Source organism: Triticum aestivum, chromosome 3A (assembly GCF_018294505.1).
Source record: "Triticum aestivum cultivar Chinese Spring chromosome 3A, IWGSC CS RefSeq v2.1, whole genome shotgun sequence".
NCBI classification, from domain to species: Eukaryota; Viridiplantae; Streptophyta; class Magnoliopsida; order Poales; family Poaceae; genus Triticum; species Triticum aestivum.
The window spans coordinates 638,458,535-638,475,376 of NC_057800.1; the positions used below are offsets into that span (position 1 = coordinate 638,458,535).

At 45.4% G+C, this 16,842-nt stretch overlaps 2 protein-coding genes and 1 long non-coding RNA gene across 6 annotated transcripts; 1 reads left to right on the plus strand and 2 right to left on the minus strand.

Moving 5' to 3' along the window:
• Positions 1-3,311: 3,311 nt before the first annotated feature.
• On the minus strand, positions 3,312-4,540 carry LOC123058873 (uncharacterized). Its single transcript, XR_006427311.1, has 2 exons — positions 3,784-4,540; positions 3,312-3,694 (listed from the first exon to the last, which is right to left on the minus strand). It is a non-coding gene; the product is annotated as an uncharacterized lncRNA (long non-coding RNA).
• A 2,269-nt stretch (positions 4,541-6,809) lies between these two features.
• Positions 6,810-11,816, minus strand: LOC123062798 (phytolongin Phyl1.2). 3 transcript variants are annotated; one of them, XM_044486466.1, is made up of 5 exons: positions 11,504-11,816; positions 10,488-10,598; positions 9,979-10,183; positions 8,189-9,891; positions 6,810-8,074 (listed from the first exon to the last, which is right to left on the minus strand). In XM_044486466.1, exon 5 carries the CDS (start codon positions 7,855-7,857, stop codon positions 7,138-7,140), a length of 720 nt encoding a protein of 239 aa, XP_044342401.1. In that variant the 5' UTR covers positions 7,858-8,074; positions 8,189-9,891; positions 9,979-10,183; positions 10,488-10,598; positions 11,504-11,816; the 3' UTR covers positions 6,810-7,137. The 3 variants fall into 3 exon arrangements, with proteins under 3 accessions (XP_044342401.1, XP_044342400.1, XP_044342402.1); XM_044486465.1 differs by having other exon boundaries at positions 6,810-9,891; XM_044486467.1 differs by lacking the exon at positions 6,810-8,074 and having other exon boundaries at positions 9,309-9,891; positions 10,387-10,598; positions 11,504-11,760.
• A 1,039-nt stretch (positions 11,817-12,855) lies between these two features.
• On the plus strand, positions 12,856-16,408 carry LOC123062797 (SUN domain-containing protein 4). 2 transcript variants are annotated; one of them, XM_044486463.1, is made up of 4 exons: positions 12,856-13,229; positions 13,606-15,113; positions 15,203-15,288; positions 15,393-16,408. In XM_044486463.1, exons 1-4 carry the CDS (start codon positions 13,034-13,036, stop codon positions 15,622-15,624), a joined length of 2,022 nt encoding a protein of 673 aa, XP_044342398.1. In that variant the 5' UTR covers positions 12,856-13,033; the 3' UTR covers positions 15,625-16,408. The 2 variants fall into 2 exon arrangements, with proteins under 2 accessions (XP_044342398.1, XP_044342399.1); XM_044486464.1 differs by having other exon boundaries at positions 12,860-13,220.
• Positions 16,409-16,842: the final 434 nt, after the last annotated feature.

The following is a 16,842-nucleotide window of genomic DNA, read 5'->3' on the forward strand; positions in this document are numbered from 1 at the left end:
CTGATGCAATCAGCATACGGGCTATGAATAATTTTGATTGACGGACAAATTGATATTCCTCACATAGATCCCTAATTTTCTATGAGTGCCCATTGATGTACGCTGGAGTGGTGATATCGTTATGTAACCGAATTATCGCAGATGGGAAATACTTTGTTGATTTCCACATAGTTACTACAAGGGGGAAGTAGTATGATATGTAGTTGGTATGATTTAGATCATACTTACGGTGTGTAAGGCCGTATGTGTCCAGCAACAGGCTGGTAAATTTACAATTCTTTAAAAGTGGTCATGCAATTCATTTACTACCTTTGATAAGAAATTTAGTTAAACCATTCTGGGTATGTACATAGGGTACTAAATAAAATCAGAAAATTCTCGTGAAATGAGTTCAATGACATTGTCCATTCAAATGGTTTTATCCTTTGTTCAGGAGAATTTGCTCTTACTTTGATAAGTTAAGCAATTTATCGGGTAAGATCATGGTTGTGTGTGATAACACACACTTAAAACATTTTATGAGTGTGTATATGAGTACCATGAAGTGTCTAAATTACCCCAGATAATGGTTCAACATTCCACATATATCTTTTGAATGTGTTCAAAAAAGAATAATTGGCTCATTTAGAATTTTAAGGTGAGAGTTCCTTAAAACAGATTTCCCCTATGGCACATGTGGTGCACATATAATTTGATGATATGGAGAATATTTTGCAACTTGTTAAGTTGTGACCAACAGAATTGTCAAATAATTTTCTAATCATCTCCAAACCAGGATGGCTAAGGCTATCAAGCATAATATTTAATTCATTAATACTTAGAAAATCATTGTGTACGCAACAATATTGAGTACGAATTGAAACATACATACAAATTTATCGAATATTGTATCCAATGGATATGATATTGGACATTTTACTACATGCAGTAGTACAAGTATATGCTAATAATATGTTGGGATAATTAGGAGATTACCCGAGGTCTCCGATATTCTTGAGTGCAAATGAGTTTATCCTCCATTTTTTGCACTAGATTGTGGTCCTCCTTCTGATGAAGATTCTGAGAACAATCCTTTATCAGAATCTGGTTGTTATTTGCAAATTTTCAAATTTATCCCATTGAACTTATTGGCCTTTTAATAACTTTGTGGTGTGGTTCGACCATATGTTTGAGGGTTTGGTAATCATAGGTACAATAGTTATATAACCACACATTTGACAAAGTTGAGAGTTGTCGTTGTGATCGTTTGAAAACGATATATTCCCTATTAAGAGGTAATTTTGTCTTTGGTTGTCTATTATCCTCCACTTTACTTCGTATTCCTCATGGTTCTAGTTTGTGACCATTGTCTTGCATAGTATTCTCAGTACCAGCAAATATTTCAAATAATGGTATATCACCTGTTGGGTGAATCTGATGATTTTAAGAAATTCTATGTTTCTTCATCATGTAAAATTGTAGTACCATCATAAGAGGACATAAAGTGTATTAAGGCATCTCGACTAGATCTGCATATGGAAATATTTGATCACAGGATTTCAACTTGAAGTTGATTAAGTGACAGAATTGTGAGCAGTGGTACACAAATGGGTGATCATCTGTTGTGTGCTCATAGTAACATTTTTCTCTAAAGGAAAATATTTGAGATGAATAAATATTCATCCATTATGTACTTAGTTTGAGAACTATGTGATGTTTGTGACATATAAAATGCATATGTACATATTTGGCTAGAATAGCCATGTCATTTTTCCAACGTGGGGTTATGGTGGCAGCAATGCCACATGTGGAATGACTGATGTCATGAATCATCTTAAAATAAATACTCCCACCTAATCATGAATTTGTTGCATTTGGAAATGTCAAGCATGCGTTACATGAAAATACTCATGCATTTATTTTATTTAATATCTATGGATAAAATGATTTGTTTGAGAACAATCATATGGCCAAGCTGATCCTTGGTGAACCTGGGTGTATCCTTCAATACAACACATGTGATGAAATCATTGCTAATGTTTTGGACTTCACTCTTGAGAAAATATGTGACTTCGGAGTCACTGCCAAAACACACAAACTTTTCATGTTTATCATTGGTTAGTCACTATGACAGTGTAACCACAATAAGATGTGGACCTTGCAACAGTGTTGAGACACTTATTTGTTGCTATAAATTATGGTATCCATCTTGATTGATGGGCGACACTACTATTAGAAATAGTGACATATCATAGGCTCAACTGCCATGTATTTAACCAATGTAATAGAAGGTAATTATCGGGGTATGCATATATTTGCGTAATTCTCTAAGACTTATTCAAGCAGAATGAGGCTTGGGATAACTGATATTTGGTAGACAATACATGCAATATCTAATGATCATACATGAATTTACTATGATAGTAAATCATTTTAGTGAACAACAACAATTGCTTCAGAAGAGCAAATCTTGGAATAGCTGATGCTTTTTAACCATATGTGATGCTTTTTAACCATATGCGCAGACCTCAATTTATATAGGATAACACTTTGAAGATATCACCAATATGACCAATATGGTGTAGATCTCACAGTAATAGAAAACATAATCTGACTTTTGTCAATAGATGTTCATATCTCTATTACCTTATGCTATGCTATATTTAAGAAAATCACTTTGAAGGTAGTCATATGTCAGGATGACATGATGCAGACCTCACAATAGTAGTGGATAATCTGCAAAAGTTCACAGTAGATGCCACCAATACCTTGTGATTCTCGAATAAATTTTGGGTAGTTACATTAATATATTTGGAAGAGCACATTGAAGGTAGTCATCTTGTTAAAATGACAAGACGTAGACCTCACAGTATTGATGAATAATCTGCAAATTGTGCAGTAGATGTCATCATTATTTTGTGATTCACAAATAAACTTTGAGCTTGTCATATTAAGTATGACAATTTGTAATTCTTATTAGAATTTCATTCAGATTTGCAAGAAAATTGATTTCTATTGCAAAATCGTAGTTGTTGTCACAAATCGCATGTAATGCCAGGGGTAAAAACATAGATGATGTCTTAAATTCCGTAGGAATAAGATCTTTGATATAAGCAAAATATTCTGTTTGCAATAGTATTACTGAGGTAATACATGTAAATACAAAATTATACACATTCATGTAATATGTGAAGAAATGTGAGCTTCAAAAGGTATCTTTACATGATGCAAATTGATGTATAATTATTTTTTATGTCATTTGGATAGGACCTATGGTCTAGTCTAAACGTGTGTTGAAAAAACCGAGACTTAAAAAGTGAATAATAGTAACCTGAAGTTTAAAATCCTGAAAATAGTAAGCCTGGAGGCCGTATCATAATTTACAGGGACATATACGTAGTCAAGATAAAGTCTGAGGACTTAATCAAACAATAGCGAAGAGGATAAGAATCTCCAATTCTCCTGTGCGGCTAGGGATTCACCCAGCCGTCGCCACCGATTACAGAACGACGGCACGCCGCCTACGGCGAGCCGGACATCGACGGCCTCCGCGACCGCGCCTGGAGGCATCGCCGGCCGGAGGGTGCCGCCTTGCCGGTAGAAGCTCTTCGCGCCGCAGCCTGGTACAGGAGAGGAACCGCGTCATGGCTGGTCGCTCCGCGGGAGCCGCCCATCACGCGTGGAAGCGCATCCATGTCGAGGCCGAAGGCCATGGCTGCTTGGACCACCGCACTATATGAACAAGCGCGCAGTTCCGCGTCCAAAGTAATTTAGAGGTATGAACATGACGAACTAAAGAAATACCATGTGGGTGCTTCCGTTTCTTGGTTTGGATGTTCAATCCATCGATCGTGGGTGCCAATTCTCATGTTCCTTCTTTCTATTTGTTCGTCTTTTTCTCTGCCGATGTCTCGCCGAGCGCCATCGAGGGCCATGCCTTGAGTTCGAGGTCGCGAGGATGCGAGTCGACGCTGCGCGTACAGGCGCAAACGGCAGACGCGAGCGCCACTGCGACTGATGTCGCCATCCGCGTTGGGGTTTGCTGCTTCACCGCAAAAACGCCGGATAGCGCCGGTGCAGCCCACGGCCGAGAGTTGCGCGATGCACTAGATGCGCGAGCGCCGCTGCGCTGCCCGTCTTTTCCTGTCGTTGGCCTAATCGCTCTCGGTTAGGGCAAAGTGTTGATAACGTGTGAAAGTAAAACGAGAGAGAGGAGCAAATGATAATCCATCAGTCTTTATTGATGATAGAAGTGGGCTATTTATACCCAGGCGGAAGTACACATGATGTTTGGCGGTCAAGTAAACACATAGTTACTTGAGAGCCAAGGAATTACATAGTTGCCTTGAGAGCCAAGGAAGTACATGGTTACTTGAGAACCAAGCAACCTATCTAACAATTAACTCAATCCTAATTAGCTTAATCAATATGCAACTATTCTATTCTTAACACTGTTGATTAGTCAAGTACTACCAGCTGATCACGTTCACATGCCGACTGGGTTTACACCCTGGTGTGACCAGTATTTCCGTTCCGTAATCTCGCTCTGATTGATTCCCACGCCGGCGCACAAGACGCCTCGTTCAGTTCCCGTATAATGCTAGAGGACAGCGTACGGCGAGAATCTACAGATATAGGCAACTGGGCGCGTCCACAAGGACAACGACGTGGATCCATAATTGACGATTCCGTCTCCACGCCGTGCATGATCCGTCCAGCCTAACCATGCACGATCTCCTTACTCTTAGCCAGACTCTTGCATCATCTGAATGAAACTGAGAAACATGGCCACCGTCCGTGTTACCAGCAATCAACCGTCCCGCCCGCTTTGCAGTTCCAGACCAAACATTCTCACACACAACCTCCGGCGCTTTCACCTCGCTCTGGGGCTGGGCCTGGCATCGGTATAAAATAGTCGGTGGCAGCTGGTTCCAACTGTAAGGATGGGGAGGGATCCAGGCTTGTTTGACCGGAGGGGGAGGCGACAGCTAGCACTATCACCGGACGCACCACCGCCACCGCCACCACCACCGGCAGGTTGCAGGAGAAGAACATGGCAGCGGAAAGCTTGAGCGACACAGCGCCATGGATCCAGCAATAGAATACTGACGGTCGCAGTCACAGCTAGCGCCCAGTCCAGCAGGTACAGTCCACGGCAACAGATCTGGGGGAGGAGACCCGAGACCGTTATTCTGACGCGTAGCAAAGCGATTCATGATGCACGCTGCCGCATCCGGCAGCCTGCAGCTTCGTGACCGAGCGCGACTGTTGGTTTTGATGGCCATCATCATCATGACTGCACGTGATCCATGGCCGGGCAAAGGGTTGCCGTGCCCGCTCTTTACCAGAGAGAGGGAGCTTTGCCTTGCTCAGTGTCAGCGGGGGTACTTGATGTAGTTTCCCATTTCAAATGCAAGATTTTACTTGGCATCCCAGCCGGTGCAGCACCAGGTATGCGGTGAATAAGTCCATTAGGTAGTAGCAAGTTGCTTAACCTTGATATGATCGCCATGTCCCAGCAAGATTATTCATTCTAGGGATCGTTCGTTTTGAACGAAACCAAAACGTAAGAATTATGAGTAGTATATAGGAATTTGATAAGATGGCATCCTAAAATGAGCTTGAAGTGAATGTGTAGTTTTCTCCAAAAACATAGAAAATGAATAGTATTCCTATGAAATTCCTATACGCATTTCCTACAAATCGAATGCATCTATAGAAATTTTTTCTCTGGGATCCTTGTTTCTATGTTTTTTCTATGAAAATCCTTCAAACCGAATGAGGCCCTTGGGTTCCTAGTTTCCCAGCACCGGACCCATGCACCGATTACCCAAGAGAAGCCACAGCTCAATCCCACCTAGAATGGCCCCGTTTAATTCAGATTCTGATCTTCTCTCTTAAAAATATGTTTCGTTCAAATTCGACAGCAACGAGCTGCGAAAGTTGCCGCATTTTCTAACTTTTTTATTGTTTCTTTTTGGAGGAAAAGAGATGCTCGTACTGGTACAGCAACAAAGTTGACGCAGATCTTCCGTCAAAGTCATAGGTTGGTAGGGTTATTTTTTCTTTTGCATTGTTTATGTAAAAAAGGGGTCAGTTATTTTTTCGTAGGCGGTCTCGATTGATTGCCATTCATCAACTACTACCTTTTTCTTTGGAATCATTCGTCAACTACCCCAGGCCAACAACTCGCATTTTTTTTAGACAAACTTCGAAGCTTTTATTACACCGTGACAATGTTTACACGGACGAAATAGAGTCCATCCGGCTGACCTAGCCAAACATGCCGGCCAGCTGGTAGGGATAAAGCGTGCTTCGCAAGCTTGTAAGCCTCGACATTCAAGCTCCTAAACTCATGACCAATATTACAAGTATGAAAATTTGACCTATGTTCTGCTATTTCATGTATAATCGCTCCATAGACTCGCATGCCGGATACTATCGGTACCTGGGCCCAATGGGTCTGCAAATGGCCCAAATACATTGCATTGTGTACTTTGCGGCTAGCACTGGCCCAAAAAACAAAGTACACAATCACCCTAAATACCTCAGCAAAAAAAAAGCAATTCACGCTGTTCTCTACTGGATTATCACAAGCATCGCGCCATTGTCATGACAAGAGAGATTTCATGGAGTTGCCGTCTGCAGACGTGCGTAAGCAGCAGAGCCAGATGCTTGAAAGCTGCCTCCCGAGGACTTGAACAGCTGCAGCAGTACGCTATTGAGCACTGTTTTCTGGTGCACCTGAAAGTCCTGAACAAATTTCGGTAGCATAGCACAAACTTGTGACAGGCCGGCTGCATAAAAGAAGACATGCCGACAGATGCCGCGACCCGCTGAAAGACACGGCATCGTTCCAAAGATGAGCTGACAATTCACAACAATCTTCTGCCATTTGTTATTTGGACATGAAGATGACCACTTCCACGATTTTACACATGACGATGAACGAAGCATGAGATATCTCGATATGTTTCTCAGCATGAGGTAATTAAATTAATCGTCGAGCAGCAACAAGCTAAGCTCGGACCTTAGTTTCTTCCCTAGATGGATCTAGCTAGTCGCTAGCTAGCTGGTGAAGTACAATAAGAAAGACGACGTAGAAGCCTTCGTGGACGGTATGCACATGCACGTAATCACGATCTCAGATGATGTGCTTCATCGCTGCACGCAGCTGAACCCATGGCACACCGCCATCCACACGCCGAACAGCACCAGGCACAGCACCACGTCCACGCCGATCACGGCCATGGCGTGGCGCCGCCACCACGTGCGCCTCCAGGAGGGCCGTGCTGGCCGCCTGCGTGGCGCGCCTTCCTCCGGCAGCGCCTCCTCGTCCTTGTCGGACGTGTGCTCGCTCCATGAACCGTCGCCGGGGAGCATCACCGAGTTTGCAGCCGCGGAGGAGCTCATCCCGGCCTGCAGCGTTTGCACGAACTGCCGCACAAGGCCGGACACTGCTTCGTCGCGCAGCCTCCTCCTCGGCGCGGAACCGCACGTGTCACGGACGCGCTCCAGGAAGCGGACGACCTCGGTGCTGCCCGGCGTGGGCTCCGCGACGGCGAGGTACGTGCGGCCGTCGTCAGCTGCAAGGACCGCGAACGTGCGCCTGCCGTCGTAGGTGTGGTGGTGCCATTGGTGGTGCTCCGGCGCGTGGTCGAGGCAGAGCGCCGCCAGCGCACGGGACGCCTCCGCGTCCTCGCCAACCTCGCTGGAGCGGAAGTACGATAGCCTGTCCTTGCCCCTGGACGTCACGGCCACGCAGAAGAAGACGCTGGACTCCAGGCCGTCACCTTCGCTGGCGCCGGCGGCGGCCTCCTTCATGGCCTCCAGTCTTGAGACGACGAAGCCGCTCGGGTTTGATCGGCGAGAGATCATGCAAACTCGGAAGAGATTTGCGTCGAGGAGAGACTACATGTACGTGGCTGGCTGTGGAGGTTGTGACCTTGGAATGCCAAGGGGCAGCTTCAAACCAACATGTGCTGGTATCACAGATGAGAGATGCAAAAGTTTTGGAGACAAACGGCGCAGAGTAAAGCTGCTGCAGTAGCAGTCTTTATGCAGAGATGATTTCGGTTTTCATATAATGTTGGAGCTGCAGCAGAAAAGGCAGAGAGGATATGTGCCTTGTACGGCGGTTGTGGCTAAAGGATAAACAAGCAGACAAGGAAAGAAGCCCTAGACGTAGAGAGCATTAGAGATAACTTACTTGAGGAGGGAAGCAATGAGAAGCGCGCCATCTTGATGCAAAATGATGCATGCCTTCAAGTGTGGTTTTCGGCCTTGGAGAAGGCTTTAAGGGGTCTGCTGTTGCGATTTGAGAAGAAAAGTATTTTTGCTGTAGAATTTTCGTCCGATGATAAGATACTTTGGGGTTAGGTGAGTCAAAACGTTCACGAGTCAAATTTAGTGCTTTCACAAGAGTAACATAGAGGCTAGTTTTTAGGTGGTCTGGACAGTGACAAATCTGAACAAGTCACCTGTTAGTAGTATTACACATAAGAGGATAGGTGGAACATCACTAGTAGGAAAAAGAACAAACTTGTCAACACACCACGCAACATATTTTATCCTTCACCTAACAGCAAAGTTTCTAGGCTAAAAGACAAAAACCAGCAATGACACCTTAGCACAGAAATCACAAAACAACGAAGCTATTGAGCCAAGTATATACTCCCTCCGTTTCAAATTACTCGTCGTGGTTTTAGTTCAAATTGAACTAAAACCACGACGAGTAATTTGGAACGGAGGGAGTATAATACAATAACAATATAGGGTTGGTGGGTAAGCCTACATTCCAGAAACTTAGTTGTCCATGATGGGGATTCAACTGTGTTGATAAGCAGGGCCACAAACACAGGAAGTTACTTGACTTCATAATTATACGTGGCTCCAGAGCTGAGAAATCTGGGCAAGAGCAATGATCATTCGAGTGCACAACAAGGAGCTTTAAGAATAATAACTCAAATCATCCATTGATATGATCATTAATCCGCGAGCCAGAGGCCATGAAAACGGCCAGCAATGTTGCATTTCTTTGATTCCCAGGAAAAGAAAAGATCTACCAAGCTATCTGTTAGACAGGGATTAAAGAAAAGGAAGGAGATGTACTGGGCAGAGCCTTCAGTTGCCAATTTACCGTCGATAAAACGGATATACCAGCCAAGCAATGACACCTAAGCACAGAAATCACAAACAACAAAGCTATAGAGCCAAGTAATACAACAAGGTGCTATTGCATTCCAGAAATTTAGTTGTCCCTGATGGAGGTTAAATTCTGTGATGATAGGCAGGGACACAAACATAGGACAGTTTACTTGAACTTATGATTATATGGGGCCTCGGAGCCGAGACATCAACATCTGCTGGGTAAGTAACAGCAATGATCATTCGAGTACATAGCAAGGCACTTTAGGAATAACTCAAATCATCCACGCATATGATCATTAATACGTGAGTCAGCAGGGGTGCAACAGCCCCCGCTATTGCATTTCTTTATTTTCCAAGGAAGAGAACAGATCTAGCAGGCTATCTTCTAGACAAGTACAAAGGGTGTACAATGTACTGGGCAGAGCCTTCCGTTGCCAACTTACTGTTGATAAAACGGATATACCAGCCCTATATACATGCATGGAAATGAAGTGCAAGGGTACAAACAAGATGCTACTGAGAATTCAAGGAACTAAGAAGCTACATTTAACCTGCATACTTTTTATACCCGCTCCCGCTCTTTGGTGCCTACTGCCTAGTAGGATGGGTAAATAATTGGTTGCCTCATAGCTCCATGACCAACAGCATTCACAACATAACCTCCATAGCTAGCATTCAGAACAGAACCATATACATGACTGTTGTAACCATACGTACCATGGACAAACTCTCGGTGCCCATGCACGGGTCGAGGTGGTAATGCTGGTGAAAGGAGAAAACAATAGAACACAATGAGATCAAGTCATGTATCCTGGAATATGTATAAACAGACCTAGGAAATAGCCTCACCTTGAGGGTGAACATTGTAAGGATGATAGCCTTGTGAAAAACCATTATGTGGAATCCCACCATTTACCACCGGATATGCTGGTTTATGCGACACAAGTGTATCACTAGAATGCACAAACTGAGGCTGCTTTGGTAATGGTATAGGGTTGAGTTTAGGCATTACTGGATTATTGCCATTTGATGACGGCTTGTCTTGTCCGGAAAGCTGTCAAAATTGATACGAATTTAGGGATTAGACCTTGCTTATATTAATACAAAACACACATATGTATACACGGTTATAAGAAGTAAGGGCAACAATTAGTGTGTTCCAATCAAGTTGCAATTTGTAACCAGTGTTAATTTGCAAGGTAATGATCGTACAGATGTAGCATATCTATATTGAAGATCACAAAAGAAGAAACATACCGCAAATTTAAGTGTTTTACCATTAAGCCTAACAAGTCCTGAAAAAAGTCTAACAGCATACTGAGCAACTGCCTCTGTCTCATACTCAGCAAAAGCAAAACCTTTGGGACGCCCAGTTTCTTTGTCACATGGTATGTGTAGGTCTACTACATGACCGGCCTGAATAAGAATCTCATACAAGACTCTTTCAGGGACCTTCTCATCCAAGTTGCCTGTTGAGAAAAACAGGTCATAGAATTAATACAACACAAAACATTGCTTAAGTAATACAACAGACTGTAGTAAGATGTGTACAGGGATGTTACATAAATCATAGAAAAAGGACCGAACACTAGGATTGCCCAGAGAGAACACCATATGCATACAGTGAATCAGTGATGCCTCAGAACAGCAAACAGAGTGTAACAACCTATGAAAGTGACCGAGAAAACTAGACAGTGATAAAAGAGCGCTACCCAAACAGACCCAGCTATGCGATTATTATTCCAGGTAATGCAAGAGTCAATTTGTCTCCATGTCAGGTAATTCCCCAAATACATGTGCAAAACTCGAAATGCTCTTTGTCCAAAACACAACCATTAAGGATAATTATACTGCAATGCCTGCAGAGCACACTGCAGCAACATGAAACAAACCTTCGAGGTTGTTTACTGTTTTTTTTTATCAACCAACATAACTAGCAACTCGACCTACAGATGGCAGTGTCATGGCTCACCAGGAATCATTTGGCCGGCAAATTAGAACTATATAACCATCGCATGCTGACATGTAACAAACGACAACCACAAGTACAACAACAGATAACACCCTCACAGAAGAATTGTTTTACTAATACCAACCGGTGGCACCAGGATAACATTGTGATACTTCATACATAGCAGGCACTAAACAAGCCTGAAAGCGCAAAAGGGGATGAATCGCAATTGCACCGTTCTAATCTACACTTCTCCCCGCACGCACTATAACCCTAGCGCGACTAATCAATCGACCACCGAGACGCACATCGACCAAACCCCTAGAAATTAGGGCACGCATCTAATTCAATCCGAACCAAACGGGACGCGGCGGTTACGCGGGCAGGACCGCAGGAGGGGAGCGCGACGCGAAGGGGGCTCACCTACGTAGACGCTGCAGGCCGGGTTCCTCGCCATTGGGGGCCGGATCTGGGCGCGAGGGCGTGGAGGAGGAGGAGGAGGAGCACCGCGCGCTCACGGCCGCCGTCGCGCCGCAATCCGGAGGAGGAGGAGGGAGCGAAAGGAGTCGCGCGAAGTCGCTCGGGCGAATTGCGGCGCAGGAAGGAGGACGCAGGGTCTCTCTAGTCGGGCCGGTTCGCACCTGGGCCGTTGGGCGGTGGCTATTTGTCTGGCGCCGCCTCGAGATTCGGGAATCGGCTCGGTCTCCGACTCCAAGACCGACGAGGAAAGGCGTGCCCTGGCCCGAGTCGACAGCCGAAGAGGAAGAGACGGATACGCGGTAGACACCGGGGTATGTGGACTACGTGGCAGGGCCACGCGGAAGCCTGCGATTGGCCGGCGCGCGTGTCGTGCACGCGAGAGTACCGGCCGAACCAAACTGTGACGTGTATGTCGGCCACATCACGTTTCGGTTGACGTCGTACCGTCCAGCTGCATGTCGACAAGGCGATGACACTATACTAGTACAGGTATACCTAGCACTAATGACGCGCCATGCCTCATCGGCAATCCTGAAGCCAACCACCCGTAGAGTACAGAGTGGTTGATGATAATCTTGTTTGAGAAAAAATAATGCTCCTTTCAGGGTGGTCGGCATGGAAATAGTACAAGTGTCGCAATGGACAATGAAAGACATTATCATTTAGGCCTGACACTAAGCCCTCGGATGATTAGGTACTTTCCGGTGAAACCAGCTCACAAGAATGCAAGTTCTCATTGATGTATATATTTTTTAAAATTTATTTCAGACTTTTAACGATGTTTGTTCAGTATGGTCGGCATGAAAAAAAAGGACAGTACTTGCTAATAATAATCCTATAGGGTGGTCGACATGAAACTGTTGCAATGGACACTACAAATCATTATCATCGACCCGTAAAATTTGGCCGTTTCCCCACATTTCCCGCATGGAAGCATGGCTTTCTACCCCGTGATTTCTCCCTGATTTAGGAATTTCGCAGTTTGAAACCGAAGCTTTTGAGTTCTGACGGTGACAACGGCAGGCAGCGGGGTTTCTGCCGTTCCACGTCGCAAGGGAACAAAAGGGCCACCTCATCGCGAGGCGAACAGGCTGGACGTGTCGACGCGGCATGAATCGCCGTGCCAAACGCTGTAAGCCGACAAGGAGATCTCGCGATACAAAACCCAGGGGCGCCTCCCTGGCCTCCACCTCCTCCTCCTCCCCCTCCCCCCTCTCCACCTGCCTTCCATCCCTCCCCCCGATGGAGCTCCGGCCGTTTCAAAAGGCAGCCCCCACCCTCCCCCGCAGCTCGCCCCACCGCCGCCCGGCCCCGTCCCCCGCCCGCGCCGACCCGCGGCCGCGGTTCTGAGCGCGCGCGCGCCTCCCCTCCCCTCCCCCCTCCCTCCCCCCGGCTCGGATTCCGTTCGTCGCCCTCGCTTCCCCGCGCCGGACCAAGGGTGCCGCGGGGCGCGCAGATGCGAGGCGGGGAGAAATGCAGAAGTCGCGGAGAGACCTCATGAAGAGGAAGGCGGCGGCCAAGGCGCACGAGCAGGGCGCGGGCGCGGCCGCCGGGATGAGGCGGCGGCGGCTGTACGGCTTCTCCGCCTCGCTCGTCGTCGCGTCCTGGGCCGCGCTCCTCATCCTCAACTCGCTCGTCGGCCACGGCGACGGTCAACGCGGTACGCATGGTCCGGGCCTTCTTCTCTCCTCCGTCCCTGAAACTCTGAAGTTCCGCTCGCCTTGATGATGAATGAATCCTGTGCCGTGCTGCGCGGTGGTTGCGTGGTGCGGCGATCGGTAGGTGTTTGGTGGATTGTCCGTGGCTGTCGGTGGTGCCGTGCAGGCGCGATCGAACCCCCGTTAGGCTTAGATCCGTAATAATCCGTATGCGGTTGTTGCGCTCTCTCTGATCACCGAACAGGTTGCTGGTTGTTAGATGCGTTGCCGAAATTTCCACGTTTGTGTTCTGTGTCCGAGATTTACTGAACGCTCCTGTCATCAGTTTTTAAATAAACTTGGTTCCGTGTTGACTGAGATCACATTTTCTTCGTCTGATTTCTGCAGATGGTGGAGACCCGATTGTTGCCATTCCCATTGCTGGGCCTGGGCCTACAATGAATGAAGGTTCTGTTGGTCCTGATGTTGTACACCAGGAGCACGAGGAGAATTTGGCGGTGTCTGGTGACACATGTGTTAAACTTGATGAAAGTGTCTTGCTTTCAGAAGAGACAGTTCTGCAGGAAGATGAAGTGTGTTCCAAGGATGATGCTGGAAGTGATGACATGGAAGCTGTAACCAAGGATGATCAAATTGATCTGTCAGAAGGCCAGGGCGAAGAACAAACTGTAACCAAGGATGGTAAAATTGACCTGTCAGAAGGTCAGGGTGAGGAAGGTGCTCTGACCAAGGATGATCAAATTGACCTGTCAGTAGGTCAGGGTGCGGAAGAAGCTCAAACAAATGATGATCAAATTGAGCAGTCAGGAGGTCAGGGTGAGAGTCCTCATCTGACAAACATCGCCTCTGTAGTTCATCCAGCGGAGAAGGTGGATGTTGAAGATGTTCCCAAACCAGCAAGGTTGGCACGAGTTGTTCCTCCGGGTCTTGATGAATTTAAGACGAGAGCAATTGCTGAAAGGGGAAAGGATGCCTCTAGTCAAACTGGCCATGTGATTCACCGAAGGGAACCTAGTGGTCAGTTGTACAATTATGCTTCGGCAGCTAAAGGGGCAAAGGTTCTGGATTATAACAAGGAGGCCAAAGGCGCTTCCAACATTCTAGACAAAGATAAGGATAAGTATCTCCGCAATCCTTGTTCCGTGGAGGGAAAATATGTCATCATAGAGCTTTCTGAAGAAACCTTGGTAGATACCATTGCAATTGCAAATTTTGAGCATTACTCTTCTAATTTAAAAGAATTTGAAATGCTGAGCAGTCTTATTTATCCCACAGAAAACTGGGAAACACTTGGGAGATTCACTGTCGCAAATGCGAAGCATGCTCAGAGTTTCACATTTCCCGAGCCAAAGTGGGCGAGGTACTTGAAGTTCAATTTGCTAAGCCATTATGGTTCTGCAAGCTATTGTACACTGAGTATGCTTGAGGTGTACGGAATGGATGCTGTGGAAAAGATGCTCAAGAACTTGATTCCAGTTGAGAATAGAAATGCTGAATCTGATGACAAATCGAAGGAGCCAATTGAGCAACCACCTTTGAAGGAGCCTAGTGGTGGAAAAGACTCCTCACAGGAACCCCTTGATGAAGATGAATTTGAGGTAGAAGATGATAAGCCAAATGGAGATTCATCAAGGAATGGTGTTCATGATCAGATTGTAGAGACAAGGACACTTCAGGCTGGCAGAATTCCTGGAGATACAGTTCTCAAGATACTGATGCAGAAAGTCCAGTCTCTTGATGTGAGCTTTTCTGTATTGGAGCGGTACCTAGAGGAACTCAACAGCAGATATGGACAAATTTTTAAGGATTTCGATTCTGATATTGATAGCAAAGATGCGCTCTTGGAGAAGATAAAATTGGAGTTGAAGGAGCTTCAGAGCAGCAAAAATGACTTTGTATGCAACTTTCTGCACTTGTGTTTTGTTTCTGCTATTGTTACCCTTAATTTCTGTACCTTATCTTATTATGCATTTCCTGTTTTCAGGCGAGAGATATTGAAAGTATCCTTTCATGGAAGTCAGTTGCCTCCTCGCAGTTAGACCAACTTGTCCTGGATAATGTCATACTCAGGTTTGTATTGTTATTCTTTAGTTTCATGGATTTGCATGCACATTAAGAAAGCATGATATTGCTTGATACGATTCTAACCTTGTGAATCATGCTGTTGTGTGCAGATCTGAGTATGAGCGATTTAGGGATAAGCAGGTTGACCTGGAGAATAGGAGCTTTGTTGTTATATTCCTGTGTTTTATTTTTGGATGCCTAGCCATAGCTAAATTGTCCATAGGTATGATATTCAATATTTGTAGATTATATGATTGTGAAAAGTTGGATAGGGTAAAATCCGGATGGCTTGTGCTGCTGCTGAGCAGCTGCATTGTGGCCTCCATTTTGGTAATACAGTGATGTGTGTACTCATCTCCATATAATCGCGGCTGCATAATGTAATTCCATGAGGTATCTGATTCAAAAAAGATCACATCTCTGAGATCATAGAAAATAAAATCTCAGTACAGATTATCTAGCCTCATCATTGATCTAAAATTTGGAGGGAAAAGGAAAGGAGCAAAGTGTGCACCTGTGAAACTGGAGTCATTTTAAAGGTGCAGCAGACTAGAAGTAGTAAAGTCTAGAACTAGATTATCTCTGCTCTGGTCCATGCCTCCATGGTCCACTCCAGTGGAATGTAGAAGCAAGACTACCTGGAAACCATGTGCACCCAGCTGGAGCCGGCAATCATGGAAGGTTAACCGTGGCATGGTCCCATGTGCTTCCTTGTATGATTGCCAGGGAGAGAAATGTACTGAATATAGCATTTCCCTATGTCTCGCCATGAATCCTGTGCAGTGGGTGTTCTTTATTTTTGGGTGGGCGTCCTGTCCAGCGGTGGTGCACGTGGCCTCCACATTGTGTTGCTTACAAGGCAGTTGTCCATTTGTTTCCACTTTCCACAATGGAAGGCACCATTGGTACTCTAACTTCTATTGGTAGTTTCAAAACTCAAGTCAATGGCTCATCAAAGGTATATGCTCCCTGCACAGCCACATATGTACAGCTGTTCTTAGCAGTTGAGAGAGTATTTTTTTGCAAGTTTTTCTATTGCTTCCATGTCCAGCTTCTCGGTTGGAATTTCTGTGTATTTCTGTTTGAACAAGCTATTCATGATAGTTGACATTTTATTTCATGGATAGATTCATAGAAGGATGGCATTGAAAAATACTTTTGTCTGCGACATCTGGTTAGCTAGGCAATGACAGCTCGTAGTTTTTTGCTGGATGGATATCCACAGTTTCACGCGGCATTCTCCTATGTCAGCTTCTTCATTACTTTGATCATTTCTACTCCCTCCGTTCCAAATTACTCGTCGCAGAAATGAATGTATCTGGAACTAAAATACATCTAGATACATCCATAACTGTGACAAGTAATTCGGAACGGAGGGAGTAACTTTGATGTAGTCGCTTATATATTCTGTAAAGCATGCTAGTAGTTAACTACTCCGTAATCGTCATTTGCAACATTGTCCGGGGCTCGCCCTCAGAAGATATTGTCTTTGCTTCCGCTGATGTCGCGTCAATTGCCCGAGGGAGCATAACACTGCAGACCGCAATGAACATGCCCGCC